We start from the raw sequence: 26,356 nt of genomic DNA, 5'->3' as shown, positions 1-26,356 counted from the left end.
CATATTAAAAAGCAGAGACATTACTTTGCCAACAAAGGTTCGTCTAGTCAAGGCTATGGTTTTTCCTGTGGTCATGTATGGATGTGAGAGTTGGAATGTGAAGAAGGCTGAGCACCGAAGAACTGATGCTTTTGAACTGTGGTGTTGGAGAAGACTCTTTCAGAGTCCCTTGGACTGCAAGGAGATCCAACCAGTCCATTCTGAAGGAGATCAGCCCTGGGATTTCTTTGGAAGGAATGATGCTAAAGCTGAAACTCCAGTACTTTGGCCACCTCATGCGAAGAGTTGACTCATTGGAAAAGACTCTGATGCTGGGAGGGATTGGGGGCAAGAGGAGAAGGGGACGGCAAAGGATGAGATGGCTGGATGGCATCACTGACTCGATGGACGTGAGTCTGAGTGAACTCCGGGAGTTGGTGATGGACAGGGAGGCCTGGCGTACTGCGATTCATGGGGTTCCAAAGAGTCGGACACGACTGAGCGACTAATCTGATACAGAGCACTTGACCTGTCAGGCTCCATAAACGATGGGTTTTATTAGCTGCTGCTAAGACAGCAAAGAAGGGGACCTGTGACCAGCACTGCCATCGCCCTCAGCTCTAGATCTGGGCTACGCTGCCCTGGGCTGCGCTGGTGTGGGAATGTGGAAGGCAGGGGTGCCACACACCTGCTTGGGGGGCTTGTGCCGATTATACTCCTCTCCCCAGAGCTTGGCCTCCATCTGTAGACGCACGTCCTCGAAGTACACGTCCCTGTCCACGGACTCGATGTAGCGCTTTGCCACGTAGTTGGAGGCCCCCTTCCACTGCTGGGTGTGCAGGAAGTTGGAGAGCTTCTTCCTGAGGGGAGAGGCATCAGGGAGCCTGCCCGATGCTCTGGGGCTCACTGGGACCGCAGCCCTAGTTCTCAGGATGGGGAGACCCTGCGTGATCTGACTGACAGAGTCAGGAATAAAATGCAGGAGGTGGGAGGGGCTTCCCTACCCCGCAGCATCCTTCAGAGATCTGGGAAGGGGGATCAAGGGACAGACTCCCTGTTCTGCCCACTCCCATCCCTACAGCCCGGCCCAATGTGCGGTCCAAGAAGAGAATGTCACAGAGCCCCTGCTCTCAGGAGCCTGAGGGCATCGGGGCAGGATCCCCAGAGGCAGGCTGAGTCACTTACGTTCTGAAGCACTCCCTCATTGCTCCCCGGCCGAAGGGCTGAAAGACACGACACAGATATGTACAAAGCTCATGGACAAAACGGTGAGCTACGCATGCACTACATGTGTATGGAGCTCCATTTATACGGAGTACAAAAATAGGGAAACCAATCTCAGGTGATAGCATTCAGGGCAGTGCCTACCCTTGGGAATAAAGGAGTAGTAACTGGGGCTGAGAAGGTCTTCTGGGGGGGTGCCGGTGATTTTCAGTGTCTTGATCTGGGTACTGGTTACACATGTGTTTACTTGGTGAAACTCACCAAGCCATACACTTTTCTAAGCGTGCAACACACTATAAAATGCTTCACAAGTCAACCCTGCTGCTTCCTATGCAGGAACTGCTCTATTTTCTAGTTGATTCTTTTTTTTTTTTTTGCAACCCACTGAGTTCATCTTGTTAGATGAACAGTATTAAGTGGTGACTTGCAATTTTTGAAAACCGATAAACAGGTTCACACTTCACTGATTTTCAACAAGAGTGTCAAGAAGAATCTTTTAATACATGTGATCAATATATGAAATGTCCAGAATAGGTAAATAAACAGAGACAGAAGTTAAATTAGTGGTTGCCCAGGGCTGGGGAAGAGGAGGGAATTGGAGCCTGACTGCTAATGGGTATGTATGAGGTTTCTTCTAGAGATGGTGAACATGTTCCGGGACTGATCGGGGTGATGGTTGCACAACTCTTGACTGTACTAAAAACCACTGAGCTGTACACTTTAAATAGGTATGTGGTATGGTGTGTGAATTATATTCAATAAGGCTGTTATAAAAGATAAAATAAATACACATCAGAGAATTCCCTAAAGCTTAAAAAAAAGAAAGAGGACATGGAGGAGAGGGAGCGGGCACTGCAGCTGGTCGGCCAGGACCGCACTGGGCTCGAGGTTCTGCTCACCTGGGATGCCATTTTGATTAGGACTTCATCCTCCACCCACTCGCCGGTAACAGCATTGTACCTGCAGAGACCAGAACCCACCCCAGGGCGCAGTGTCCATCACCTGATCCTGTCACTCACTGGCTAAAAGCAGAAGACTTTTCTGGGCTTCCTGCTGCTGTCAGGATCAAGTCCACTCTCTACCTACAGGCCCAGCTGACCTCCTGGGTTCGGTCTGTGGACACGCTCCCTCCTTCCCAGGCTCCCACCACACTGGCCTTCCCTTTCTTCAAAGGCAGCTGTTCCTTCACCATGTCCCCCACCCACCCCCATGCCACTGCTGTGCTGTGGGTAGGCTATGGTTCCCCACTGGACTGTAACTCCACAAAGACAAGCCATGTCTGTGCTGTGTACTGTAGGGCCTGGTACTGGGGTTGCTTAATAAATGCATGCTGGATGAACAACTGAATAAATAAATTTCTTTATTATAACTGGTCTAGATAATGTGTCCCAGGAAGGAAGGCAGCAGCACCCTCTGTCTTGCCAGTATGAGGCCCAGCCCAGGTTGCTAGGCCAGTCTCCTGAAGCCTGTCCCAGTACAGACAGCGGTGGTGGAGGGTCCTACCTCTGAGTCCAGCCAGGAAAGGGGCTGCTGGCTACACACCCAAGACAGAGAGGCATGGAGAGGGTTCCAGAACATTTCCATCTCTCTCTTTCCCAGGGATCCTCTTTCCCAGAGCAAATCTGCCCCTAGGCCTGGCTGGGCCTTAACAGGTTTGTCTGGTGGAAAGCTCTTCAGCTCAGTAAATCCCGAAAATCTAAAACCTTCCCCAGGGCTGAAGTGTTCTCAGTTTTAGCAGATGCCTCCCTGGTCCACCCTCGGTGGGGACAGACTCCAAAACCTCCCAGCGCCTGAGAACAGCCTCTTCAGAGCCTGAAACCTCTACCAGGAGAAACAAGCAGAGGCTTGGCAGGTAAGCTGCCCCAGGCCTGGTGGGGTAGGTTGGGGGAGGAAGGCTTGTCAGAGCCGAACACCTGCTGGCAACAAGCTCATGGCAAGTATTGTCATCAAAAAATAATGGCCATCATTATTATTAATTTTATTACCATGTAGGTGCCAAGGTAAACGAAACAGTCTTCCCTCACTTCCAAGTAGACTGAAAGCTGAGAGGCACCCAGAAGGTGGGGGAGGGTGGAGACATGCAACACGGGAAGGATCTTAGCTGTCCTTCACAACCACTGACCTCATAGAGGACAGAGGCGCTCTAAGTTCACTGAGCATTCACTGTATGCTGAGTGCTTACACGGAATTCCTCAAGAACCACCACTCAGCCCAGTGAGATCCATACAAATACTGTGTCCACTGTCCAGATGGAAGAACTGAGGTTCAGAAAGGTGAAATAACCTTCCTTAGAGCCAAGATTCAAACCCAGATCAGTTTCAATGTGACCTTTGCGCTTAACCAGTCTGGGGACAACTCACGTGAATAGGAAATCTGTCTCAATAAAGGGCCAGCTTGCAGCAGAGCTCTCTAAAGACCAGGAGTGGAGGAGGAAGCCTCCAATCTAGAAATCTCTGGTCATTCTGGGCATCAATGTCTGACCTCCCTCTGCTGGTAGTCAGAGCAGTTGAAATCAGCAAGTTTAGTTAGGAAATCAACAGTTTGGTGTGGCCCCTGGTCCCTGTTCCTCAGGAGCTCTGGGATTCACAGAACTAGCCCAGCATGTGAGTCCTGCTTCCCAAGGGCCTCCCTGTTGGCCTGGTGTCCTCAGCCTGGAAGCCACATGTCACCAACCAGCCACCACACTGCCCTTATAGGCAGGAAGAAACAGAGTTCCCATCCTGGCCTTCTGGGGCACCCACAATACTCAGCTGCTGGAACAGACCCCAGAGCCTGCTAGGTCACCCTCCAAAATGGGGAAGGGGTGCACGCCAGGCTCTAAGCCATCGCCTCACAAGGTGTGAGCAGGACTATGTTGCAGAAAGGTGGAGAAGGCTCCACTGTTTCTGCCTGCCCAGCATCCACTCTTCTTTCTTCTGGTAACAGCACCCCAATTTTCCTTTGGGGAACCACCATCCACCATTCTCAGAACATATGGACTGGGTGGAGCTGATCCCCCAGCACTTTCTGGTGTGTGGTATGTGATCAAGACTTGGCTAATCAAAGCAAAGCTCTGGGCACGATGACTGGTTTAGTGGTGGGCCTATAGCCAAAGCCAGGCCAATGAGATTCAAATGTTAAAAACTGAGTAAGATTCATTTCCATTTGGTGAGATGAATCATGGGGCTCCCAAGGGCCATCAGTACCATTAATGCAAGAGAGTCTATCTGGTGTCAAAGCCAAAAGCATCCTTGGAGCACGTGGAATAAGCTATACCTGAAGTCCACATAGATAAGTCAACCATTCCTCTTTGCTTAAGCCACTGTGAATTGGCTTCTGTCACTTGCATTTGGGCTATTTGTTACTGCAGCGTAGCTTACCCTAGCCTGTTGAATACTGTCTTATAGAACACTGTGAGGATTAAATGAGATAATGCACAGTGCTTGTCTCTGTATGTGTGTTAGTTGCTCAGTTATGTCCCGACTCTGCAACCCCACGGACTGTAGGCCACCAGGCTCCTCTGTCCACGGTATTCTCCAGGCAAGAATACTAGAGTGGGTTGCCATTTCCTCCTCCAGAGGATCTTCCCAATCCAGGGATTGAACTCAGGTCTGCTGCATTGCAGGGGGGTTCTTTACCATCTGAGCCTCCAGGGAAGCCCCACGTGGTGCCTAAACATGCGTAAATACTCAAATATTGACCGATATTATTATTATATTCCCTTTTCCTTGATCTCCAGGGGTACTTAAGCCTCACTGATTACAAGCAGAAAAAAGACCCAACCCCCAAGGACCCCTAGAGAACTGGGATCATACAACACTTGCAGACAAGGACCTGACCTGTGGCGTGTGGCACATTCTGTGGCAACGTCTTCCAGGTGGAACTCAGCCCAGGGGTCAGGCATGTGCTTGGCTTTCTCGATTGCATGCTTCCAAGCTTCCTGCAGAAGCAAAGGGGAGAGTTAGGCTTCTGGGACAGTGCAGGCCAATTCCTCCCGCCATGCGATTTCCCAAGTGTGTCCAGCCTCTTGGGAGGCAGACAGCATTATTCAGTCAGAATTATAATCACCTATTATCCTTGTAGGAACACAGTTCCCAAAAGACCTCACAGGGACATAGCCTTCCCACGGCCAGAAGTGACCTGCCTCAACTATAAAACTGAAGAAAACGTAAGACGCACAGAAAACATATACTGCTTTGCTTGTTACCAAAGAGTTGAGAATGAAAATATTATTCCCCACCCCTTTGTTCAGATTGGAAGACGTTTTAACAGCTGGTAACCAGGAGTCTGACCAGGATGTGGGAAAATGAGTTCTCAGATACCGTCAGTGGGTATAAACCTTTTCTAAAGGTGGCCTGGCAATGTACTAAAATGGGAAAAAAATGTATTCCTTTATTTTTTTAATTAATTAATTTTTACTTTTGGCTGTGCTGGGTCTCTGTTGCTGCAAGCAGGGGCTACTCTCTAGTCGTGGTGTGTGGGCTTCTCATTGCAGTGAGTTTTCTTGTTGTAGAGCACATGCTTAGTACTTACGGTGCTCAGGCTTAGTTGCCCTGCAGCATGCGGGCTCTTCCCAGACCAGGGATCGAACCCCTGTCCCCTGCACTGGCACACAGATGCTTCACCACTGGGCCACCAGGAGAAGTCCCTATATTCCTTTATTTTGATCCAGCAATCCTGTATCTAGGAATGTACCATATAGGAAAACAAACATAGGGACTTCTCTGGTGGCCCAGTGGTTAAGAACAAATCTGCCTTCCAACACGAGGGACCGGTTGGGGAACTAAGATTCTACGTGCCAGAGGGCAACCAAGCCTGCGTGTCACAACTAGAGAAAGCCTACGCACCACAAGGAAGAGTGCATATGCTGCAACAAGGCCCAGATAATACAAAAAGAGAGAAAGAAATACAAACGTAAGTGCACACTTGTGTACGAGGGGTATTGTGATTGTAGCAAACTGAATTCAACCCAAATGTCTGTCTGTGGAGATTGGTTAATACACTTTGACTATATTCATTTAAAATGTGAAATAGCCCTGTGGTGAGAACTCTGGACTCTTACCGGGTCCAATGTCACTTTTTTATAAATATTCTATAAATCATAAATACACCCCATTTTACTGCCCCCAAGGAAATTTATAGACCATATAAGCTTCTCAATCTCAAGAGTATATCAAACTATGCAAAATATACATTGCCTTTTACATTAACAAAAGGCTAAATTCTCAGTTAATTACAAACAGATTCCCAGAAGACGTTCCAAGGTCCTGGGGTTCAGGACCACTTCTTGTGCAGACCTGCTCTTCCGTTCCAGGGCTTAGCATCCCTGCCCTCCACCCATCCAGTGCCTCAGTGCCCGCCACTGTTGTGCTGCCCCAAAACACGTGCCCCCAAATATTCAAACCCTGTTGAGAACTGGGCCTCTTGAGCACTAACTGGGAAAGATGACCAAGGCACGTGATGGAGAGAACTCACTGAGTATCAAAAGCATCACCGTATGGCCCCACTTTTTGTTTTAAAAAGCTCATTTTACTGCTTTTATAATCCCAAGGTGGAATCCTTACCTTTCCCCTCCAAACAAACACTCTGACACTCAAACTGATAGTTATCCCCTCTCCATCTTTTCCTAGAGCTTGAACTTCTGCCTGACAGCCTCTACAGAATCCATGAGACCAAAACTCCCTTCCAGGCCACAGGTCTGAGCCACAGGAAGGGGCTGGATACTGTCTGGGCCAGGCAGATTCTAGACCTCCTCTTCCCACAACAGCCTCCCTCAGCCTCCCCGGCCAGCTCTTAGGAGCTCTTCCACGGACTTGGGTTCAAACAGGACAACTCCCCAGCCATGGCCCCACCTAAGCTCCACCTCTGGGAGCTGCTCAGAGGACAGGAGGTAGAGGGGCTGAGCTCATCAAGAAACTCACACAGAGGACTTTTCCTGGGGGTCCAGTGGCTAAGAATCCGCCTTGCAATGCAGGGGACACGGTTTGATCCCTGATAGGGGAACTAAGATCCAACATGCCTCAGAGCAACGAAGCACATGATCCCACGTTAAGATCCAACACAGCCAAATAAATAAACATTAAAAAAAAAAAAAAAGAAACTCACACATACAAGTACACACACACGCATAGCCCAGGGCCCCCTTACTGTGGCTTTCTAATCTCTGCAAAGTCTAAAACTTGGAAGCTTAATAATTCACACTTAATGAAAACTCTTGGGAAATGCAGAAGACAAGCAAAATTCAAATTTGCCACAGGCCATCCATTCAGAGCAACTGTTAACATCATCAATGCTTTGGAAATTAGTTCTTTTCCAGATCCCTTACGTGCATTTTTAAATAAAATTGGAATCACACTGCAGCTATAATTTACAGCCTTTCAGGAGAGTGTTCTGCATCTTCCTGTGCAAAGTGTTCTCCACTTTGCACAGGATCTTGGATCCAGTCTTTCCATGTCATACGTGCAGACAGGCTGGGCTGACCTCATTTTCCTTCCTTGGCTGTAGGATATAATATAATTGTATAAACGTACCTTAAGGTAGGGCTTCCCTTGTGGCTCAGCTGGTAAAGAATTCGCCTGCAGTGCAGGAGACCTTAAGGTACTCCTCAGATCTCAGTTGATGGCTATTCAGATTCTCTCTAATGATCTCTAGTATAAACAGTGCTGAAGAGAACATTCCCTTATCTATATCTCCGTGTGCTTGTGCAAGAGCTCAGTAGGACATATTTCATTGGAATGTAATTGCGAGACCACATTTAAAAATTAGAAGTTTGGAGTTCTCGTCCGAAAAGATTCTCCCAGGTTACACTCCAAGAAGCAGAGAACAAACCACTCAAATTTTTTGACACAAACATTACATCATGAATTTACAAGTTAGCTGTAACAGTTGCATAGTAATCCACTGCATGGGTTTATCATTATTGACTTAACTGTTTATTCACCTGTGGTTCTCCGCAGTGAGACTTTGAGCTTGTCACTGATTTTTCCCTATTATACATAACCCTGCAGCAGACATGTTTACAAGGAAAGCAGTTTCTGGATTTCTGTAATTTAAAAATGTGCCACAGTCCCCTCTTGTATTCCAGCCGCTGTGAATGGCAGTAACAGCCTTCTGATCCCTGCAGCTGCCAAGAAGCCCGCAGAGTTCTGTGTAGTCTGCAGGCCACCCTTCTGGGCACGTCAGGTGCCCTGTCCTCTTCCTGAGACACACGACTTTCCAAATGTACTTCTCTCAACAGGTGACTAAGACATGCCCTAAGCCACCTAACCGAGAAGGCAGTGGCACCCCACTCCAGTACTCTTGCCTGGAAAATCCCATGGATGGAGGAGCCTGGTAGGCTGCAGTCCATGGGGTCACTAAGAGTTGGACACGACTGAGCGACTTCACTTTCACTTTTTCACTTTCGTGCATTGGAGAAGGAAATGGCAACGCTCTCCAGTGTTCTTGCCTGGAGAATCCCAGGGACAGGGGAGCCTATGGGTGTTTATGGGGTCGGCACAGAGTCGGACACAACTGATGCGACTTAGCAGCAGCAGCAGCAAGCCACCTAAGACAGGGCCCCTCAATCAATGAGGATTATCAACAGAAATTATCAACAGGCTGGGTACTGTGACACGAACCAAAAAAAGTCAAAGAAAAAAGTATTTAAGAATTGGAGGGCATGATATGTCACAAGGTCAAAATTATCCTTTAAAAAAAAAAAATCCAAAAAAGAATCAAGCCACACCTTACTGGCAACAGGTATGTTTAATGTAACTGACTTTTTTTTTAAGCACAATATAAAAAGTCCTGTACTAAGACTCAGTTCCCTGAGTTCTGGTTCCGGCCCACTGCTGACCCACTGGGGGAACTTCCATTTCCTCATTTACAAAAGACAGGGAAGAATGTTTTGACTACTAGTGGTCAATATCTTTCCTGTCCCCACCCCGGGGACAGACATGTTCCCACTAGAAATAGTGTCTCACTGAGCCCGGAGTGAACAAACTCAGCTGAGCTGAAATCACTAATCCTGTTTAATCCCATCATGTTAGGAAAAACAGGTGGTAACTGTGGCCTGGGGAGTGAGTGCTCTCAGACACTGTGAATGGAAGCAGGCATCACCACCTTTGAGGGCCATCTGCTTATGCTAGATGGTTGGCCAACAATAATGAACCCTCTTCACTGACTTCTGGCCCACCCATTCTGATCACCTACCAGGTGTGCCCAGCTGAGCCGCCCAAAGATGGCTGGTGGTCGTAACGCTATGTAACAGGCAAACACTGCAAACACCCTGCTCATCCACAGTGGGATGATCACACACACTTGGCAAAATCCTATGCAGCGTTAAAAAGATGATGGCACTGATAGGGGCAATCTCTAAAAGCTATTGTTTGGGTGGAAAAAAACAAAGTGCCGAGTAAAGCAAGCAGTATGACACCATTTACTGGTGGAGGAAATCACTAATCACTAGCTTTCTTAGACTCACAGAGATCAGACTTGTGGGTGCCTAGAGGGAGGAGGCGGAGAAGGCAATGGCACCCCACTCCAGTACTCTTGCCTGGAAAATCCCATGGACGGAGGAGCCTGGTAGGCTGCATGCAGTCCATGGGGTCGAGAAGAGTTGGACACGACTGAGCGACTTCCCTTTCACTTTTCACTTTCATGCATTGGAGAAGGAAATAGCAACCCACTCCAGTGTTCTTGCCTGGAGAATCCCAGGGACAGGGGAGCCTATGGGTGTTTATGGGGTTGGCACAGAGTCAGACACAACTGATGCGACTTAGCAGCAGCAGTAGAGGGAGGAGGGGAGGAGAAGGATGGAATGGGACTTTGGGGTTGGCAGATGCAAACTATTACATTTAGAATGGATGAACGACAAGGTCCTACTGTATAGCACAGGGAATTATAGCCAATCTACCGGGATAAACCATAACAGAGAAGAATATATATATAAAAAAATGTATAGTCACTTTCCTGTACAGAACTGGTTAGCACAACATTGTAAATCAACTATACTTCAATAAAATACATACGTGTGTGTGTATGTGTGTGTGTGTGTGTGTGTGTATATATAAAAATAAATAAATATAAGGGCTTCCTTCATAGCTTAGTTGGTAAAGAATCTGCCCGCAATGCAGGAGACCTGGGTTCAATTCCTGGGTCAGGAAGATGCTGTGGAGAAGAAAATGGCAACCCACTGCAGTATTCTTGCCTGGAGAATCCCATGGACAGAGGAGCCTGGCAGGCTACAGTCCATGGGGTAGCAAGAGTTGGACACGATAAACCACCACCACTGTGTGTGTGTATATATATATAATATATATATATAAAATACTATCAGATTTCTAAGGATGTGTGTGTCTGTAGATATATATAAAAACGTACATTTATATATAAATGTATTTTAAAAGGTCTGAAAATCGTACAGCACAGGGAATATGGCCAATATTTATAATGACTTTAAGTGGAATATAATCTACAAAAATACTGACTCACATGTTGTACACCTGAAATACAATATTGTAAATGAACAATACTTTAATAAAATGTTTAAAATAAAATACATTTGAAAGGTCTGAAAAATTATTTACACTGAGCTGAGCAATGGTTGTCTCTGGGAACAGAACAGGAATAAGAAGTTGAACGAGGTGAATTCAGCTTCATCTACGTTGTCTGCGTTTTTTTACCATGAGAACGTATTCAGGCATCGAAGGTGTAAGTCAACGTTAATAAACCAAGATCACTGGATTAGATGATCTCAAGGTCCCGACAGCTCTAACATTCTCTAGTTGCAAAGATCCTAAAACTCAGTTGAGTGGACTAATTACTCTTCTATAAAACAGAGGCCTAGGGGTTTTCATAAAGAGGGAAACATAATCCTGGAAAGAGAACAAAATGACTTTGGTTCCTCAAAGTCTGCGAGTACAAAGTAAAAATAAATAAATACAAATATAACGATAATAAAAAAACTTCCTGCTGTGTGGGTAATGTGTTTGTACAAGCAATGTTATCAGCTACTGCTGCTAGGCTTTTTGTTTTTGTTTTTTTTAGTATTTACTGACTGAGCCAGATCTTAGTTGTGGCACTCAGAATCTTTAAGTTGTGGCATTCTAACTCTTAGATGGGAAGGTGGGATCTAGTTCCCCGCCCAGGGATCTAACCCAGGCCCCCTGCATTGGGAGCACAGAGTCTTAGCCACTGGACCGCTAGGGAAGTCCCTATTGCTGCTGGGTTGCTTTTTAAAAAAGATTTATTTAAGTTTCTGGACTGCGCTGGGTCTTCGCCGTTGTGCTCAGGTTTTTCTCTACTTGTGGTGACCGGGGCTATTCTCAAACTGTGGATGTGCAGACTTTTCACGGCGGTGGCTTCTCTTGTTACGGCACCCAGGCTCGGGAGTTGTGGCTGAGGCGCCCTATATGTGGGCTGGGCAGTTGCGGTTCACATGCTTAGTTGCTCCTCCACAGGTGGGATCCTCCCAGACCTGGGATTGAACTCATGTCCCTTGCATTAGTGGGCAGATTCTTAATCACTGGAACACCAGGGAAGGCCTTTTTTTAAAAAAATTAATGAAAATGTTATTCTTACCCTATTTTACTCCCAGATATTACCAAAGAAAAAGGAAAACCTTTGTTCACTCAAACTTATATGTTGGAATGGCCAAAAACTGTTCAGGTTAAAACCCAAACTTTTTGGCCAATCAAATATGATTTGTTTTCTTATCATTGAGTTTTGAGAGTTTTTCTATATATTCTGAATATAAGTTCCTTTATCAGATATGTGACCAGTAAATATTTTCTCTCCATCTATGGCTTGTATTCTCATTCTCTTTTTGTGTGTGTGTGTGTGTAATAAAGTTTTATTAAAGTATAAAGGAAAAAAAAAAGGGAAAAAAAAAGTATAAAGGAGATAGAGAAAGCTTCTGACATAGGCATCAGAAGGGGGCAGAAAGAGTACCCCTCTCATTCTCTTAACAGTGTTTTTTTTCAAAGAGCAGAAGTTAAAAATTTTGAAGTCCAACTTACATCAATTTGTTCCTCTATGGACCTTGCTTTTTGTGTCATCCAAGAAATCTTTGCCTTACCCGTATTCACATAGGTTTTTCTCTATCTTTATTTTTAAATTTTATTTTACTGAAGTATAAATGAAATTGTAGATAAGCTGACTTACAATTTGTGTTAATTTCTGCTGTACAGTTAAGGGATTCAGTTATACACACTTACATTCTTTTTCACATTCTTTTCCATTGTGACTTAGTACAGGATATTGAATAGAGTTCCCCGTGTGAAGCTTTGTTCTTAAAACAACTGCTACATTCACTAAGTGTTAGTCTATCAGCCATGTCCGACTATATGCGGGGCCATGGACTGTAGCCCACCAGGCTCCTCTGTCCATGGGATTCTCCAGGCAGGAATACTGGAGTGGGTAGGCATTTCCTTCTCCAGTGGATCTTCCTGACCTGGGGTCGAACCCAGGTCTCCTACACTGTAAGGCAGATTCTTTACCGTCTGAGTCATCAGAGTGAGCATTAAAAGAATGTTATAAAATGTTTTTTTGCCCATCATCACTTCTGTAGCCTTATTTGCCTCTCCTGACTAATAGTAAAAAAAACTTAAACCACAGCCAAGGGCAAATAAAAGAAGCGGGAAGAAGTGGGGATGCACAGTCACGCTCCGTGATGGGAAGAGGCCTCTGTGCTGTGTGGCTGCCCCACTCTGGGCCACATGCATTTAGAGGTTTCGTGCAATTTCCATGGAACCCAGCATTGACTATAACAGCAAAGACTTGGAAACTTCCTCAGGGTCCTACAAAATAAAATGCTTAAAGAAACAATGGGCTGCCATGGGGCCACTAAAAAAATAATGGACTAGATCCACATCTACTGATGTGGAAAAATATGCATCATTTCTTGTTTGCTGAGGAAAAACTATTATTAGAAAGCATACATGGCATAATCCTGTTATTGTAAGAAAATGTCCCTGTTTATTTAGTTGTGTCTGTATATTGAAATACACACTAAGATCTTAATAGCAACTGTATCTGCACTTCCATTTTTTTCTGTAAGGAACATACATTACTTTTATAAGTAACCAAACAAATAAGTATAAAAGAAACAAAGTTAAAAATCCTCAAGGAATCTTTGTTGAAAACAGTAGCTTCAGTTCATCTCCCCTGACCAGTGGGATTCAGAGAGGACAGGATGAGAAGGGTGGGAACAATAACCAGCAAAGTCATAACACTCCCTACGATTACGAAATGCCCTCTTCTCCTGGAAATCTTTCCTCAGACAGCATCCTGGCTGGCACCTCATGACAACCTTGCCAAGGAAGGACAGGCGGGTAAGTTAGTTTTCTGATCCACTGATGAGGTACCCGAGGCTCAGGGAGCATGGAAGTAACTCATCCACGGACCTGCAGCAACCGTGAAATGGCAAACCCAGGACTCAAATCCAAGCCTGTCAGGCCCCAGTTGCAAGAAGGTGGACCAAACAGTTATCACATGCCAGCCACTCCATTCCCAAGTACCTACTTGACAGAAATGAAAACATGCCCACACAAAGATTTGTGTAGCATTATTCGTAACAGCCAAAAGGGAGAAACAACCAAAACGTCCATCAGCTGACAAATGGATAAACAAAACTGGTCTATCTATCATCAATAAAAAGGAATGCGGTACTGACACACACTTCAACATTGATGAGCCTTGAAAACACTATGCTGGAGCTTCCCTGGTGGCCCAGTGGTGAAGACCCCATGCTTCCAAAGCAGAGGGTGTGAGTTCAACCCCTGGTCTGGGAACTAAGATTCCACGTGCCATGCAGTACAGCCAATAAATTAATTAATTAACAGATTAAAAAAAAACACAACAATAAGTTTGTGAAAGAAGCCAGACACAAAAGGTCACATATCACATAATTCTATTTACATGAACTGTCCGAAGAGGCAAATCTATGGAGACTGAAAATACACTAGTGGATACTGGGGTTTGTGTGGAATAAGGATATGGGGGGCAGGTGGTGGCTAAGGAGTATGGGGTTTCTTTTAGGGTAATGAAAATGAGCTAAAATTAGTTGTGATGTGGATGCATAATTTTATAAACACACTAAAAGCTACTGAATTGAACATTTTATTTATTTTTTTTGAACATTTTAAATTGGTAAATTGCATGGTATGTGAACTATATTTCAGTAAAGCTTCTAAAAAACTACAAAATAAAGTTAAAGAAGGGGGACCACCACTAATGAATATCTAGCATATTTCTATAAAAGGTCATGTGCTTCAAAAAGATGAGTCCCTCCAGCCAGGCTTGACTCTCCTCAGCCTCTTCCCGTTTTCCAGACTCCAGGTCACCGATTGCCAGAAGCAATCTCTTTTTGCTTCCACCACCTAGCAGGCCCTTGTTTTGCTGGAAGTCCAAATCTTTGTGGACCCAGGACACACCTAAGATTCCCCTTCCAATTCTGCATTCCCAGAGCAGTGGGCGGAGCACCAAAATGGTCACCAGCCCTTTGTATGCACAGAGCTTCCTGCGGTCAGTGGCCAAAACCTGCCAGGCGAGGGCCTTCCAGGGTTCAGGTGAGCAGGGACACCTCTCTTCCCAGTGAGTCATCAGACGTTCATCTACCTCCTTCTGGGGTGATCAGTGTACTTTGACCAAGTTGCCAGAGCCACCCTGGGTGGGTTCAAAGTATCAGTTTAATCAGAAGGGCGTGGGAAGCAGGCGTGCCCATGTATCATGGGAGCACCAATGCCAGTGCAACCTCTTTGAAGGGCAATGGCCAATGCTCAGCCAAGTTGAAACCCACGAACGTTTTCTCCAGCCATTCCACCTCTGGGGATTTAGCCTGCAGGTGAACCCTGTGTAGGCACCAAGGCACACACACACATAAGAGACACAAATAAGAGATGCTTATGGAAGCACCGTTTGTGGTAGCAAACGCTTAGAAATGACCTTCACACCGACCCATGAGGGACTGGCTAAATATATGACAGTGCTTGCAGATAATGTCAAGATATTCAGCCATTAGAAAACTAAAACAAAATAAACAAGACCCTGAAGGATGGTATGGGGAGGGAGGAGGGAGGAGGGTTCGGGATGGGGCACACATGAATACCTGTGGCAGATTCATTTTGATATATGGCAAAACCAATACAATATTGTAAAGTTAAAAAATAAAATAAAAATTAAAAAAAAATAAAATAAAATAAACAAGACTGCATAAGCATACTGCACTCATGAAGGGCGCCAAGCAATTACGATCTCAGAACCTCGGGTTTACTATATGTCAAAACATCAATAAGAGGACTGCTGCACAGATTCAATGAGTTGATATGAGTAACCGCATAAGCAGGCCTGCCCGACCCACAGAACCAGTTATGTAAGTTCTAGTTGATGTCAGCTCGTATGTGCTAATACGGGAAGACGGCACAGGAGTGCAAAACAGGTGAAATAACATTTCTGCGAAAAAGACAAGGAAGAGATTCACGTATATACATAGGCTTATATTCACAAGAACATTTCTGGAAGGACATTCTCCAGGGAGACAGGGTGAGAGGTGGGAGGATTGCTTTTCACTGTTTATCATTTGTCCAAGTTGAATTCTTTCTACAGAGTAGGTATATTACTTACATATTATAAAATATATATATTTCAAAGTTTGCTCAGATATACATATAGGAGATTTATTATAACACTGTAATAGAAAAAAAGGGGAACAACCCAAGTGTCCCTCAAGAGGAAGGGCTTCCCTGGTGGCCCAGACTGCAATGCAGAAGACCTGAGTTTGATCCCTGGGTTGGGAAGATCCCTTGGAAGAGGGAACAGCTACCCATTCAAGTGTTTAGGCTTGGAGAATTCCATGGACAGAGGAGTCTGGCAGGCTACAGTCCATGAGGTTGCAAAGAGTCGGACATGACTGAGTGATGGACTGGCTAAATAAACCCCTGTATATCAAGTGATGGAATCCAACTTAATTCACTAAAAAAAAAAAAACAACAAACTGAAAACATACTATATGCTACATATGTTAATGCTAGAAAATGCAGACATTGTGAAACAGAAGCAGAAAAGGATTAACCCCATCCAAAAATAATCTCTGTTGGCATCTTGATGTACTTTTTTTTTTCCTCTTCTACAAACTTTATTAGAGTAATTAAAGGGAAGTTAGAAAAAACCCCAAGTCTCTTCCAAACAAAAATGTCACATATAAATGATTTTGAATTATTGGTAAAATATCTGGAATATATTTTAGAGCAAATGTTTTATTTTATATGAGTAAATCTGATTAGTAAAAGAGGGTCATTCAGAGTTAGGGAAAAAAATTGAATGAGAACTATGAATAACAAACAAAAACATTCAACAAAACAAGATTACAAAAACAAGTCTAGGGAGGGAGGAGGAAGGAGGGTTCAGGATGGGGAGCACGGGTATACCTGTGGCGGATTCATTTCGATGTTGGGCAAAACTAATACAATATTGTAAAGTTTAAAAATAAAATTAAAAAAAAAAACAAGTCTATATGCAAGTACCTGTGAGAGCACATATATTACCATATGCATACATACATAAACATACATCTATGCATGTGAAAACAGCATATATATACACACTGCGAGCAAAAATTGGAAGAAAAAATATGTCCATGTAAAAGCACTTTATAATATTGTACACAGAGACTTGATGTACTTTCTTTTAGGGTTTTGCTCTCTCTCTGTGTGTGTGTGTGTGTGTATTTACAGAGCTATAATCATGCTCTATACCCTGTTCTTTAAAATCAACTCCAGAATGGAAGCACTTTCCCATGTTATGATACATCCTCTATAAACATCCTTTTGTTGGCTGTCGGATATTCTACCCAAGGCAGGGCCCCCTGAGCGAGTCTGCTACTACCCTCCGGGGGATTCAGGCCACATTCCCTGGCCTTGACAGCGACAGACTCAACAGTTCACAATACACGCCTGGTACCTGCCAGGGCGGCGCCACCTTGGAGGAACGCCAGGTGGTCATTTTGATTCAACAACCCAAGTTGCCATGTCAACAGTAAATGAAAAACCACGTTCGGTTTGTTGAGTGCCAGGGACAGTGAGGTTTGGAAAACTGAGCTGCTGCCTCCCTCTGAAGTCACCACTGGCAACAAGAACCCCATAGAGCCTGCCTTCTATCACCTAGGAGAGTGGGCAGCCAAGAGCTACATCTTGTCCTTAAATGGCCCTTCCGCTGAGTACAGGGATGGGAAGTGCGACAGGACACAGGCCCTCGCCTTGCGGTCAGGGGCTGACTCATAAACAGAACGACATTCAAGAATGACAGATGTACAGAAAGGTCTGCTATGAGCCTCAGAGCATGTGGAGGAGATAGCCAGGGTAGGATGTCAAGGGAGCCGGACCAGGAGCCCGGTCATTTTAACAGACCCATATGTCAGCTGAAAGAGGTTTCAGGCAGAGGTGAGAACAGCAGTGCTTGTTGCAGGAGCAGGGAAAGGTGCAGGGTCCCTGGAGGTCATGAGCTCCCACCCTCAGTGAGGATTTTGACTTGCAGAATCTCTGAGTTTTGTGCTCACTCAGTTGTGTCCAACTCTTTGTGACCCTGTGGACAGTAGCCCGCCAGGCTCCTTTGTCCATGGGATTTTTCAGGCAAGAATACTGGAGTGGGTTGCCATTTACTCCTCCAGAGGATTTTCCTGACCCAGCCAGGGATCAAACCTGAGTCTCCTGCATTGCGGGCAAATTTTTTTACTGCTGAACCATCGGGGAAGCCCATGAGTTTTAAGGACAGCCAATTACTGATGTTTCTTTGGGGGAGGAGTGGTTACCTGGCTGCGATGCTCTCTTTATTTTTCTTCTTCTAAAACATCCTTTTGGGTACACAAGTGATACATACATGTAGTTTTATAAGTTTCAAATGTTTTAAAATGTATACAATGTAGGGACTTCTCCAGTGGTCCAGTGGTTAAGAGACAGGTTTGATTCTTGGTCGGGAAAGATGCTACATGCGTGGAGCAGCTAAGTCCATGCACCATAACTACTGAGCCTATGCTCTAGAGCCCAGCAGCCGCAACTACTGAAGCCCACATGCCCTAGAGCCTGTGCTGTGCAACGAGAGAAGCCACCGCAAGAAGCCCGAGCTCCACAACTACAGCGTAGTTCCTGCTGATCGTAACTAGAGAAAGCCCGTGTGTAGCAATGAAGACCCAGTGCAGCTAAAGATAAATAAAAAAAATTTTAAGTAGCATCTGTTTAAAAGATATATATACAAAATATTTATATGCAATGTATTATAATAATCACAGTCCCCCCTCAAGATCACTCTCTCCCCCAGAGAGAATCACCACTGATTCTCTGTTGGATACAAATTCCCTCTTCTCATTAGTAATTTTTAAATTTGTTTATAACGTAAGTGTTTGCTAAGAAAATACTGATATATGTGTATCTATGTTTTCTGATACAATAGGAATCATATTATATATTTCAACTTGTTTTTTTACTTCTCAGCACATAAAAATAAAAATAGCTAACATTTTGTTCTTATTATGGACCATCAATATCCCAAGAGCTTTTCATGGATTTTGGTTTCACCCCACAAAAAATATATCTTTGCATATCTTGGCACTGTTTCAAGTCAATTCACATAGAAACATCTTTGCTTTAATGTAAATAAAGCATTCTGCCAGGACCATAGTCTATAATTAAACAGGCCCCTTCTCAATGGAGTATTTCAGCAGTTTCCATTCTTTCTTTATTACAAACAATATTGCAAAACACATCTTTGAATATGTAAACCTCAACACTTGCACAAATGTTTCGTTGCTTGTTCTCAACTGAGGGTGGTATCCTCTCATGTGGCCTTAGCAAATGTACGTTGGGGAACATTCTGGGTCATCATAATAAATAGGGAGGAATATAACATAACGAATAGGCGGGAATCTGACATTTAGTGAGCTGGGATGAGACATGCTGAAAGTCCTACAATATAAGGGACAGTCCCACCAAATAAACAATTGTCCCCACCTGAAACTAACAGTCTCTGTTTACTATAACTCTGACATATAAATACCTTCTACTTTAATAATGATTGTCAAATGGCCCACAGAGGTTTCTGTTTTATGTAAACACCATCTATCTGTCCTCTGATGAGACAGCACCCACAGTAAAGTGAGTTTAGCACTCATCCATCTCTTCACTGATTCCAAATAAAGCACCTACTATGTGCACGGCACTAGGGATGAGTGATGAGCAGGCCACAGGATCCTGCCCTCGTGAAGCTCCGTTCCTAAGCCAGACCTATAGACAAATAGGTCTGGATTTGCTGGATCACTCACCTGTATTTCCTTTAAAGTATTCACCAGACTGCGCTTTGGGGTCACACTGTCTAAGACCCTCCAGCTCTTGGGCCCACGGGCAGCTGCTGTGGGTACAGCCCTTCTGAGGGGTCTGCCCCACTAGGAGGCCACCAGGATCCCACTTCTTTGGAAGCAGCCCCCTGTTCTGCGATCCCCACCCCCACCCCATGCCCTGGGCCAGAGGTGACTGGACCAGAGACAGCGGACGCCTGACTCAGGCCGGACCGAGCAGGTTTTCTCCTCCCGCAGCTGAAATGGAAGAAGGTCAAATCCATCTTTGCATGTGGCTCTGTCTGAAATAAAGGGACCGTTGGGGATCCATTTTCCCACCATGTAGACTGAGGGGCAGAGAAGAATCAAAAATAGACAAGGAGATGGAGGAAGGAGCCAGAGAGGCAGTCCTGTGGCCTTCCAGGCTCCTGGATCTGTCCTCAGAGACCAGATATCGCTTCTGCCCCTCGGTCTCAAGAAATACTTCTTGACTGTTAGAACAGATTTCCTCTTTTTCCCCCTTGAGCTGGTTTCTGCTTCACAAGCCCCTCTGGCACCTGGATTCCCTTGCACATGATTCAGGAGCTGCAGGGATCAGGGTTTCCGTGCGCCTCCCTGACTCACGCAAACAGACCAGGGGCCAGGCTGCTCTCCTGTCTTCCCACGCAGCCCTCTGTGGGTGGAGTGTGTGTTTCAGAAGCTGCCTTAGGACAGGAAGGCAGGGCAAGCCGCAACCTGACCCTTCAGGGGGCCCCCAACCTCAGAGGGGACCGACAGGCCTATTTCTGGAGCTGCCTGCCCCTGAGAGACTTAAGCTAGAACTCTGGCCTGAAAGGAAAAAGTATCCAACTGTCTGAGAACTAAGATTATTAATTTTCTAAAAACAGATTAATTCTGCAATTAGAGAAGAACGACTCCAATTTCAAATCCCAAAGTGGTAATCGGCCTTCTGCTCACAGTACGAACTGATACTTATTGTTTGTGAGGATTAAAAAAGGATAACAGTATTGCATTTTTAACTTTTTCACCACCACAACTGTATAACAATTGTATTGTTATACAATAATGTTTGTATAACATTATTATACAAAAGTCCAATAATGTTTGCCTTCCTCCTTTATCTCTATAACCAGCTTTGCCAGGGTATGAACACAAATTCCTAATAAAATAAGCACCCTATTCCTCAATCCAACCTATGGATCGAATCCATCCTCTGCTTAGGATGTCCAACCCTAAGCAGAGACTCTTTTGACCACAACCAACATAAAAAACATTTCACCCCCTATCTCTGGACCCACATACACACACACAGGGAGGAAATAAAAATACTTAACAACCCTTATGTCATGAGAACCTGGTTAACAACCAATTTGGTCACTGCGCATGTGTGTGTAAAGGCATGTGTACATGTCCCTAAAATATTATCACGACTGTCAGAGCTGATATTTTTTTCCCTCTCTCTTCCCTCTCCCAATATTTTCTACTCTGTTCTATTCTGGGTCTTAAAAAACTGGCCAAGGTTCCCACAACCCACACTAATGGGCCCAGCGCAGATACTGGTAAAACACTGCTGGAAAGGAATGAAACTTGTATTGAAACAATGATTCAACGATTGAAACAAACAAAAAACTTGTATTGAAATCTTCCCACTTAACAGACACTGCCTCAGATCTAGAATTTAGAGCACTGGCAAGAGTCTGCAAACGACCTCAGCCAGCGACCCCAACTCTCCAATCCTTACGGCAGGTGAGCTAGGGCTCACCTGGGGTGGAGACGGTGGCACCAGGGACCACTCACCTTGAAATGGAAGGAGCCAGCCGGGGACCCGCTGGAGCCGTAGCGCTCGCTTTTTGCTAGGTTGCTGTGGCAGTTATTAACCTTGAAGTTGACATTCTGGTGTGCCCCGGGGTCATCGGTGATGGAGCAGATGAAGTAACCCTCCTCATCATCGTCGCTGTCTGTGTCTGAATCACCAGCCCGGGAGGCTGGGCCGCCATCCACGCCTTCCAGGCGGAAGATGAGGTCTTCCTCGGCCATGGTCCTGGGGCGCCCGTCTTATCCGAGGGCCGGGCGGCACAGCCAGAGTTACAGGGCAGATGCAGAGCTGAGGGTCCTGCGAGAGAGGCCAGAGAAAGGGGGGTGCTGGGGCCCAGGGGCTGAGAGGTCGCTGGGCACCTCATCCCAAATACCACTGGCACAGAAGGAGCCGTCACCCTCAGACAGAAAATGACAGCTAGCAGGGGAGACACTTGGCAGGCAGCAGCGAGGAGCGTTTTAAAGGTACACACACCCCTCCACCCAGTAATTCCACTTTGAAGCGCTCAGAGCTTCAAACAGAAAATAAATGCTTCTTAAGTCACAAGGCTGAGCTTTTCAGAACATAAATTACATCAAACCATTTTTCTGCCTAACACCCTGCAGCAGCTTCTCTTCACATTCTTAACAAAACCCAAATGCCTTTTAAGGCTACAAGGCCTGTGTTGGGCTGGCCCCTGTCCACTTCCCCCCCGGCCTTGGTGGCTCTCCCAGCCTGTGGGCTTTTTCTTTGTGTTCTGTGAGTACTGGGCACCCATTCCCATCTCAGGGCCTGGGTACTTGCTGTCCCCTGTGCCTGGAAAACCTTCCCAATCTCCCCATGTGGGTCTTTCTCATCATTTGGATCCCAGTTCAAAAGTCACCTTTCCAGAGACATCTTTTCTGATTCAACTCAAAGAACCCCTCTCAAACGCACATCCAGTACTCTCAACTACATCACCCCATTCTATTTTCTTCACAGAGATTTCCCCAAGCTGAAATCCTCTTATTTACTTCTTTATCATCTGTAGCCCTGGTGCCTTAAATAGTGCCTGGCACAGAGCAGGCCCTCGGCACATGTCCCTGGAACGGATGAGTGGTCTGAAGAAGTGTTCTCCACAGCATAATTAGTAACAGCAAAAAAAGGGAAGAGCCCACAGTGACCATCAATGGAGGCCTGTTACATAAACTAGTTTTTCTACACCATGGAATACTATGTAACTGTTACCAAGAAAAAGGAATACAGATATACAAAGACGTCCAAAGACTGTCAAGAAAGAGTTCAGCCACACTGTAGGATACAAAAACCAACAGTATTTCTATGCACTAGCAATGAAAACTCAAAAATGAAATCAAGAAAACAATTTCATCTATAATAGCATCAAAAAGAATAAAAAACTTGGCTAGGGAATTCCTTGGCAGTCCAGTGGTTAGGACCCCATGCTTCCATGGCAGGAGGCATGGTTTGTTTTGATCCCTGGTCAAGGAACTAAGATTCCAGAAGGCACTCAGCCAAAAAATTAAACAAAAAAATCTGACAAACAAAATAAGTACAGGACTTGAACAGTGAAAAACAAAACACGTCAGAGAAATGAAAAGACTGAAGTAAGTGTAAAGACACCCTGTGTTCATAGATCAGAAAATTTAACATAGCTAAATTTGAAATACTCCCCAAATTGATCTACGAATTCAACCCAATCACTATCAAAATTCCAGTGCCTTTATTGAATAACAGACTGGTCTTAAAGTTCATATGGAAATTCATGGGGCCCAGAACAACCAAAAGAATCTTGTAAAAGTTGCAAGAATCATACTTTCTGAATTCAAAGCTAAAGCTAAAGCTAAAGTAATTAAGACAGTAATGGCAAGAGGACAGACACAGAGATCAACGGAATAGAATTTAGAGTCCAAAAATGAACATTTACAGCCAACTGATTTTTGAAAGGGGTGCTAAGATAATTCAATGGGGGAAGAATTATCTATCCATTAGGACTTTTTTAATTTTTGCTACACCATGTGGCACGTGGGATCTAAGTTTCCCAATCAGCAGTAGAACCCACATCCCATACGTTGTAAGCAGAGAGTCTTGACGACCGGACCATCAGGGACATCCCAAGAATAATCTTTTCAGCAAATGGTGACAGACCAAGTGAATATACACATGCAAAAGGACGAAGCTGAACTCCTTCCTTACCTTATACAGATTAACTCAAAATGGATCAAAGGCTTAAATATAAGAGCCGAAACTCTGGGAAGAAAACACAGGAGAAAATCTTTGCAAAGCTGAGTTAGGCAAAGCCTTAGGATACTAGAATTACAAGCAACAAAAGAATAGATATGTTGGACATCATCAAAATTAAAAACGTTTGTGCTTCAGTGGACAGCACCAAGAGAGCAGAGGGACAGCTCACATATTGGGAAAAAAATTTTGGAAATCGTATGTCTGATATGGGACTATGACTCATACTATTGTTGTTGAGTCGCTAAGTTGTGTCCAACTCCTTTGCAACTCCACAGACTGTAGCCTGCCAGGCTCCTCTGCCCATGGAATTTTCCAGACAAGAATACTGGAGAAGGTTGCCATTTCCTTCTCTAGGGGATCTTCCCGACTCAGGTATTAAACCCCGTGTCTCCTGCAATGCAGACGGATTCTTTACCACTGAGCCACCTGGGAAGCACCAGGACTCACACTACTTAACGATAAAAAGAAAAATAACCCAAATAAAAATGGGCAAAAGAGTTGAATACACATTTCTCTAAAGAAAATACACATGGCCAATAAACACATGAAAAGATGCTCAACATCATTAGCCATTAGGGAAATACAAATAAAAGTCACACGCAGTAGGACAGTCCAGTGGTTAGGCCTCCACACTTCCACTGGAGGGGGCAAGGGTTCAGTTGTTGGTCAAGGAATGAGATCTCACAAACTGTAGGGTGCAGTCAAAAAAAAATTTTTTTTAATGGAAATTGACAAGTTTTGATGAGGATGTGGAGAAACTGGAAACCCTCACACACTGTTAATGGGAATGTAAAATATTGCAGTCACTTTAGAAAACAGTCTGGCAATTTCTCAAAAAGTTAAACACAGAATTACCACATGCTCCAGCAATTATGTCGGCGTGCTAAGTTGCTCATGCACGACTCTTTGCAACCTTACGGACTGTAGCCCTTCAGGCTCCTCTGTCCATGGGATTTTCCAGGCAAGAATACTGGAATGGGTTGCCATCCCCTGCTCCAGGGGATCTTCCTGACCCAGGGATCAAACTCATGTCTCCTGCATCGGCAGGAAGGTTCTTTACCACTAGCACCACGTGGGAAGCCCTCCAGCAACTATACTCCAAGGTATAATATACACAAGAGAAATGAAAACAGGTCCACAACAAACACTTGTGACATCTGTTTCACAGCAGTATTATACAAAATAGCCAAAACGGAAAACTACCCAAATACCCATTAACTGATGAACAGATAAATAAAATGTGGTCTGTCTATACAACAGAACCCTATTCAGCCAGGAAAAGGAATGAAGCACTGATGATACTAAGTGAAAGAAGACACTTCAAAAAAAGATGATAAATTGAATGATTCCATTTACAGAAAAATTCCAGAGAAGGCAAATCTATAAGAAAGTGGTCGCCCAAGGATGGGAGAGGGGAGAGTTGGGAGGAAATGGGGAACAATCTCAAAAGGGTTTCTTTTGCATTGATGAAAATGTTCTAAAATTGATTGTGTTGGTTGCATCACTCTAAATAGATTTAAAACCACTGAACTGTATACTGTAAATAGGTGGGCGGGAAGGTTTGTGAATTATATTTCAATAAAACTAAAAGTTAAAAAAAGAAAAAAAAATAAGATAGACAAAAAAACCCATTAAATTTAAAAATCAAGTTGCAGAAGAGCAGTTACATTATGGTGAGCCTATCCGTGCTAAAAGAAAAGGTACATTTGTAGCTCTGTTAAAGCTTCCCTGAAGGGCCCATAAGAGCATTACCAGCACTGGGATGGGCAGTGGGACCAGGAGCTGGGGGTGGAGGAAAGTTTTTAACATTTTGTACACTTCTATACTGAAAGATGATGCTGTGAAAGTGCTGCACTCAATATGCCAGCAAATTTGGAAAACTCAGCAGTGGCCACAGACTGGAAAAGGTCAGTTTTCATTCCAATCCCAAAGAAAGGCAATGCCAAAGAATGCTCAAACTGCCATACAATTGCACTCATCTCACACACTAGTAAAGTAATGTTTAAAATTCTCCAAGCCAGGCTCCAGCAATATGTGAACCGTGAACTTCCTGATGTTCAAGCTGGTTTTAGAAAAGGCAGAGGAACCAGAGATCAAATTGCCAACATCTGCTAGATCATGGAAAAAGCAAGAGAGTTCCAGAAAAACATCTGCTTCTGCTTTATTGACTATGCCAAAGCCTTTGACTGTGTGGATCACAATAAACTGTGGAAAATTCTGAAAGAGATGGGAATACCAGACCACGTGATCTGCCTCTTGAGAAATCTGTATGCAGGTCAGGAAGCAACAGTTAGAACTGGACATGGAACAAGAGACTGGATCCAAATAGGAAAAGGAGTTCGTCAAGGCTGTATATTGTCACCCTGTTTATTTAACTTATATGCAGAGTACATCATGAGAAACGCTGGACTGGAAGAAACACAAACTGGAATCAAGGTTGCTAGAAGAAATATCAATAACCTCAGATATGCAGATAACACCACCCTTATGGCAGAAAGTGAGGAGGAACTCAAAAGCCTCTTGATGAAAGTGAAAGAGGAGAGTGAAAAAGTTGGCTTAAAGCTCAACATTCAGAAAACGAAGATCATGGCATCCAGTCCCATCACTTCATGGGAAATAGATGGGGAAACAGTGGAAGCAGTGTCAGACTTTATTTTGGGGGGCTCCAAAATCACTGCAGATGGTGACTGCAGCCATGAAATTAAAAGACGCTTACTCCTTGGAAGGAAAGTTATGACCAACCTAGATAGCATATTCAAAAGCAGAGACATTACTTTGCCAACAAAGGTTCGTCCAGTCAAGGCTATGGTTTTTCCTGTGGTCATGTATGGATG

At 44.6% G+C, this 26,356-nt stretch overlaps 1 protein-coding gene across 2 annotated transcripts in view; it reads right to left on the bottom strand.

Moving 5' to 3' along the window:
• The window catches only part of EEF2K (eukaryotic elongation factor 2 kinase), a 71,671-nt gene that overhangs the window by 31,914 nt on the left and 13,401 nt on the right, over nt 1-26,356 (bottom strand). For both annotated transcript variants that reach the window (XM_010837181.1, XM_010837182.1), the window contains exons 2-6: nt 21,284-21,599; nt 5,022-5,122; nt 2,103-2,163; nt 1,165-1,202; nt 668-839 (exon numbers count right to left, since the gene is read on the bottom strand). In XM_010837181.1, the coding sequence (XP_010835483.1) occupies nt 668-839; nt 1,165-1,202; nt 2,103-2,163; nt 5,022-5,122; nt 21,284-21,523 (612 nt within the window). In that variant the 5' untranslated portion in view covers nt 21,524-21,599. The remainder of the gene's footprint in view (nt 1-667; nt 840-1,164; nt 1,203-2,102; nt 2,164-5,021; nt 5,123-21,283; nt 21,600-26,356) is intronic.

Source organism: Bison bison, unplaced genomic scaffold, assembly GCF_000754665.1.
Source record: "Bison bison bison isolate TAMUID 2011002044 unplaced genomic scaffold, Bison_UMD1.0 scf7180017864072, whole genome shotgun sequence".
NCBI classification, from domain to species: domain Eukaryota; kingdom Metazoa; phylum Chordata; class Mammalia; order Artiodactyla; family Bovidae; genus Bison; species Bison bison.
Note: the sequence above shows the minus strand (reverse complement) of the source record. Positions and strands in the feature narration are given on the sequence as shown.